The 5,876-nt window shown below is 30.3% G+C and overlaps 1 protein-coding gene across 1 annotated transcript; it reads left to right on the top strand.

Annotated features, from left to right (window-relative positions):
* Positions 1-378: 378 nt before the first annotated feature.
* On the top strand, positions 379-5,236 carry LOC103501178 (protein DOWNY MILDEW RESISTANCE 6). The gene is made up of 4 exons (XM_008464687.3): positions 379-692; positions 770-1,017; positions 4,400-4,724; positions 4,799-5,236. Exons 1-4 carry the CDS (start codon positions 495-497, stop codon positions 5,042-5,044), a joined length of 1,017 nt encoding a protein of 338 aa, XP_008462909.3. The 5' UTR covers positions 379-494; the 3' UTR covers positions 5,045-5,236.
* The last annotated feature ends 640 nt before the right edge of the window (positions 5,237-5,876 follow it).

Below are 5,876 nucleotides of genomic sequence, written 5' to 3'. Positions count from 1 at the left end.
ATAAATATTTTTCCGACTTGTTATATTTTTTAAAAAATCTCCAACGTAATTATATTTTATTTTAGCTTAAAAAAGTAACTAGCACTTTATGTATGTAGAGGTATTTTGAGTTTTTGCAAATTCTTATTTATTGTATTTTTTTTCCATTTTATGAAAAGAAAAGAAAATTTTGTTATTTTTCAAAATGACAACACCTTGTTATATGTTTGAAAAAAGTCAAGAGGATCTGTAGAGGTTAATTAGAAAAGCAAATGAGAAAATGGAGTGAAAAAAGTGCAAAAAATAATGGGTTGATAAAGGGTAAAATTGGAAAATGAGAAAGAATTGACAAAAATGATTGAGCAAAGAAATGAGTTATTTTGGAAGAAAAACGGGGAGAGGAATTTATATATATACATATATGGCGAGAGAGAGAGAGAGAGAGAGAGAGAGAGAGAGAGAGAGAGAGAGAGAGGGAGTCGCTAGGGAGGTAAATAAGTAGTTGTGGTAAAGAAATGGAGATCCAACTTTTGTGTTCAGGGGAACGACACGAAAAGTTGCCGGAAAAGTATGAACGGCCTGAATCCGATAGGCCACGGCTGTCGGAGGTGTGTGGTTGTGACAAGGTTCCAATCATCGACTTGGGATGCGAGGAGAGAGAGATGATTGTGAAGCAAGTGGAGGAGGCCTGCAAGTCCTACGGCTTTTTCCAGGTAAATAATTACAATTTTTATTTGATTGGAATATAGATTGAACATATGTAAATAATAATAATAATGAATATATATAGGTTATAAACCATGGTGTGAGAAAGGAATTGGTGGAGAAAATGATAGAAGTTGGCAAGCTGTTCTTTGGGCTGCCGGTGGAGGAGAAGTTGAAATTTTATTCGGACGACCCTTCCAAGACTGTCAGACTCTCCACAAGTTTCAATGTCCGGAAAGAGCAATTTCACAACTGGAGGGATTATCTCAGACTCCATTGCTATCCTCTCTCCAACTACACCCCCCATTGGCCCTCTAATCCACCATCCTTCAGGTTTTTTCTGTTTCTTCTTCTTTTTTAACTCTCTAATCCCCTTCTTCTTATCCTAATCCATTATCTTCTAATTCCATATTTTGCAAATTAAACACATTGCTACGTTTACATTTATTTAAGCTTTCTTTTTTTTTTCCTTATCATTTGTTTGTCATATCTAGTATCATTTTATGACTTTTATTATTATTATTTCCATAAAACGTCTGACGTACTTTTTTATGTTTTCTTAAAAAATGAAGTCCGTACATAATTTGAGTGTCTGACAGGCTCTGTTATACTTTCTTAAAAATTAAGGTTTGTACATAATCTATCTCTAACTGAACAACTAACTAAGAATATATTCTTTATAAAAAAAAGATAATGATGAATATTAGGCGTTATAATATAAATTCTATATAAAAGACTTTTTGGATAGAATTAAATAAACCAATGAGGTTAACTATAGTGTATGTATAAGAGACAAAGTTATTTTTAACAAGAACTAGGCACATTTTGAAGAATTTAGTTTAAAAAAAAAGATACAATTGAGGTTAATTAAGTAGTATATTGATTATTGCTACTTTGACTTTTAAGCTGTAGAAAAATGTTGAGCCACACACTTGAATTACAAAATTATATGTCAAAATCTTGGAGGGCGGTGGAGAAGAAGCATATATATATATATGTGTGTGTGTATATGTATATGTATATATGTATATATATTTTAAAGAAAAAAGAAAAAAGAAAATAAAAGAAAAATAAAATGAGGAGGAAAGAAAAGCGTAGATATTTTGTTGAAGTGAAGATGAAATTTAATTTATTTAGTTTATGAATCTTTTTTATTTGTGTGATATGAACTTGAATTGTGAATTGGGTTTAGGGTTGGAAGGACCATTGACTGGGACAGTATTAGAAGTGGGTCCACATAGGTGGAAACTAGAAGTAGCGTGCTTCCATGTGCGCCCATTATTTCAAAATTACTAATTTTATTTTATGGATCTTCTTTCTCTCTCCGTTGAATTGGACGGCAGTGACAGCACCCCAATTTCACACTCACACATGACACATCCCCCTCTCTTCCATTCACTGCCCTCCCCCAGTGTAAGTAAGTTTGGATTAAACGCATTTTTCAACCCAATTCAACTTAATTCTAAAAATTTGGGTTCCATTCCATTAAATTAATGGATTATTTATTTATTTCATTTTATTTTATTTTATTTTTAAGTATATTATTTATTAATTTAAAAAATACTTAAATTTATCTACCATAAATTTCATTAACGGAAAAGTTATAAAAAATCCAATCCAATATAAAAACTAACCCAAAGTTTGGATAGTTGGGTTGTTGACTTATTTGGACATTTCGTTCAATAATTTTTTTATCCTTTTTATTTCTATTTTGATACTCATCTCTGACGTCATCGTTCCAACCGCGTTGACGTAACCATCCTCATCATCCAACGCCCAACAGTTCAGCACGCCATCTTTCATGGATCCTCCAACCCTCCTCCCACTATTTTATATTTTATACTTTTCTTTCTTTCTTTTGTCTTTATTTATTTATTTATTTTAACCCTTTCACCTCCTTTTCTCTATGACGTATTCATCCTTCTTTTCTAGAAAATATTTAAATTATTGTTATTCTTATTTAATAACTACCTTGAATCATTTTAAATCATTAAACCTCTCTCTTATTTGATTACTATTTTCTTTAATAAAAAAAAAAAATGCCCATTTAAAATTTGTGAACGTAGATCACAATAATTCACCAAATATTTTAATCTTTCAAAATACTCTCAATCAACTATATTTAGAAAGACCTATTTGATGAAAATTTCAATATACAAAATGTCCTTTAAAATTTGCACTTTGTATGAAAATTACATTAAAGAATATTAAGAGCTAAAATAAAAATCTGTACTGTTAGTCTAGAATGGAAAACATTCATAAGTTTTAAAAAATGGAAACTTTCCTAAACATCACAAACCGTCTAACAAAAACCAATTAGTCATTTTTTAAATATTTCAGATTTCTCCTTTCATATTTTTCTCTCCTGCAATTCTTTCCTCTTTCTCCTACAATTTCTTTCTTTTTTCCACGATTTCTTTCATCTTCCTACTGTCATTTCTTTTACCGTTTTTCTTTTTTCTTTTTTTTTTTTACAATTTCTTTCCATCTTTTTTCCTATTTTCCAATTCTTTATTTACGTCGTTTAATCTGTCTTCCTTATTTTTTTCTGCTTTTTTCGATTTCTTTTCACCATTTTTCTACTTTTTCTCTTCTTTTTTTCTCTGCGATTTCTTTCTATCGTCTTTCTTTTTTTTCTCTTTTTTTACGTCGTTTACATTTGGTTAATCAAATCTAAATGACTGTGTAAAAAAAAAAGTAAAATCTAAAATATCATGTATAAAGAATTTTGAAAAAAAATATTTAGATTGGAGTAGCTAAATATAAACTAAAAAATAAACAATCGTGTAAAAAAAATAAAATATCGTGTACAAAGAATCTTGAAAAAAAAATCATTTAGATTGGAGTAACAAAATGTAAAAGATCGTTTAAAAAAAAAGTAAACGATCGTGTAAAAAAATAAAAGATCGTGTATAAAGAATCTACGATCGTGTAAAAAAAGCAAACTATCATTTAAAAAGATAAATCATCTTTTAGAGAAATGTAAACGATCGTATACCAAAATAATTAAAAAAATCGTGTACCAAATTTTGAAAAAAAATCATTTAACGATTGTCTAACCAAATTTTGTTTAACAAAATTAAACGAGAAAATTAAAAAAATAAATTGTAGCAAAATTTGAACGATCGCTTACCAAACAATAACCAAATCTAAACGATTGCAAATATATTACACGCGCGGTTGATGGCGTGGTTGACGTGACATTTTTGGTATTTTACACGATGCACCTCTGAACTTTTTTCGTTTTCGGAATTGTTCTAAATATTTTACCATTTTTTTTATATTTTTGAAAAGATCCATTTTAAAAAATTTGGAAAACAACCTTGGATTAAAAGAAAGATACTCCTACCATTAAAATGTTATCTCTAAACCTCAAAAAGTATTTCTTTTGACAAAAAATTTAAGAATGTTTTGTATAGTCTAACATTTGGGTGGGGTGAGAGTCTGGGGTTTCAATATTAGTGGTGGACAGGGAAGATAAGCAGTGGGTGGATGTAAATAAAAGTACGGACTTAAATATGAATTTGGTAGAAAAGAAAAGAAAAAGTGATTGTGATTGTGATATATGTAGGTATATGGTGTTTTTATTGATGCATGTATTAAATGAGAAAGAATTAATTGGATTGATATTGAATAAAGATAGATAGGAAGAATATCAATACAAATTAAAGTGTAATAAAATAATGATGAATTGACGATGGGGTGGTTATGATAGGGAAATAGTGAGTAATTATTGCAATGAAGTACGAGAAGTTGGGTACAGAATAGAGGAGCTGATATCGGAGAGCTTGGGGCTGGAGAAGGAATACATAAGGAAGGTGTTGGGTGAACAAGGTCAGCACATGGCTATAAATTATTATCCTCCATGTCCCCAACCAGAACTCACCTACGGGCTCCCTGGCCATACGGATCCCAACGCACTCACCATTCTCCTTCAGGACATCCATGTCGCCGGCCTCCAAGTCCTCAAAGATGGGAAGTGGCTAGCGGTCAACCCCCACCCCAATGCCTTTGTAATCAATATAGGCGACCAATTACAGGTACTTTGTACGTATTTACCTTTTGATTTTAATTTTAGTTAATTTGTTTTAACAATGTCCATGTGCATACACAGGCATTGAGCAATGGCATGTACAAGAGCGTTTGGCACCGAGCGGTGGTCAATGTTGAGAAGCCCAGGCTGTCGGTCGCTTCTTTTCTCTGCCCTTGCGATGACGCCCTCATTACTCCTGCACCGCCCCTCTCCCAACCTTCTCCCATTTACAGACCTTTCACCTACGCCCAGTACTACAATACTTTTTGGAGCAGAAACTTGGATCAACAACATTGCTTGGAACTATTTAAAAACCACCCTCCTTAAAAAATGAACTCCATTTTTTTATCCTTTAGTTATTACGGTTGGAATTATAGAAAAAAAAAAGAATTAATAAGTTTTTTTTAGCAAATTTCCTAACAACCGCCATTTTATTTCTACTCTCCGCTGTGTTATGATTTTCACGTACACTATATTTTAAATATATCATACATTTGTAAGACCATTGAATTTTTGATACTTTTTTCGAACTCATATATTTGTTAGATATTAACCAAATCTGAATATTTATTTGATTTAGAATATTTAATCAACTCTTTCATCCTAAATCAATGAAATATCTATCCATAATATGCAATTAATTATATCATAACTAAAGTTTTATATCTAATAAATGTTTGTATATTTATTTAATAAATTTATATTCTAACTGAATCTTCATATTTAATAAATGTTTATATATTTATTTTATAAATTTTTGAAAATATATATTTAACTAATTCATAATAATCACTTTTTCTAAGATTTCAAAAAAAATATAAGGGCCGATTGGGGGAAGGATAGAGTTATGGAGGGTTAGTGTTATGATAATTCTTATGATAAAATTAGTGTTATGATAATATGTGTTTGGGGGAAGATTCATAATAGGTAGTGTTATGATAGTATGTGTTTGGGGGAAGGATTATAATAGATGGTGTTATGATAATATGTGTTTAGGGGAAGGATTATGATAAATAGGTAGTGTTATGATAATATGTATCTAGGGAAAGGATATTGATTGTGTTATGATAATATACATTTTAGGAAAGGATTATGATACTAATGTTATGATATATATTTATATATATAAAAAATAATTTTTTTTAAATATCTTTTGCAT

Source organism: Cucumis melo, chromosome 7, assembly GCF_025177605.1.
Source record: "Cucumis melo cultivar AY chromosome 7, USDA_Cmelo_AY_1.0, whole genome shotgun sequence".
NCBI lineage: Eukaryota > Viridiplantae > Streptophyta > Magnoliopsida > Cucurbitales > Cucurbitaceae > Cucumis > Cucumis melo.
This window is presented reverse-complemented; position numbering and strand designations above follow the sequence as displayed.

Coding starts and splice junctions, on each gene's coding strand:
- LOC103501178 (XM_008464687.3), top strand. CDS start 495: ATGGAGATCCAACTTTTGTGTTCAGGGGAACGACACGAAAAGTTGCCG. Junction 1,018..4,399: donor TCTAATCCACCATCCTTCAG/GTTTTTTCTGTT, acceptor TGGTTATGATAG/GGAAATAGTGAGTAATTATT. Junction 4,725..4,798: donor ATATAGGCGACCAATTACAG/GTACTTTGTACG, acceptor GTGCATACACAG/GCATTGAGCAATGGCATGTA.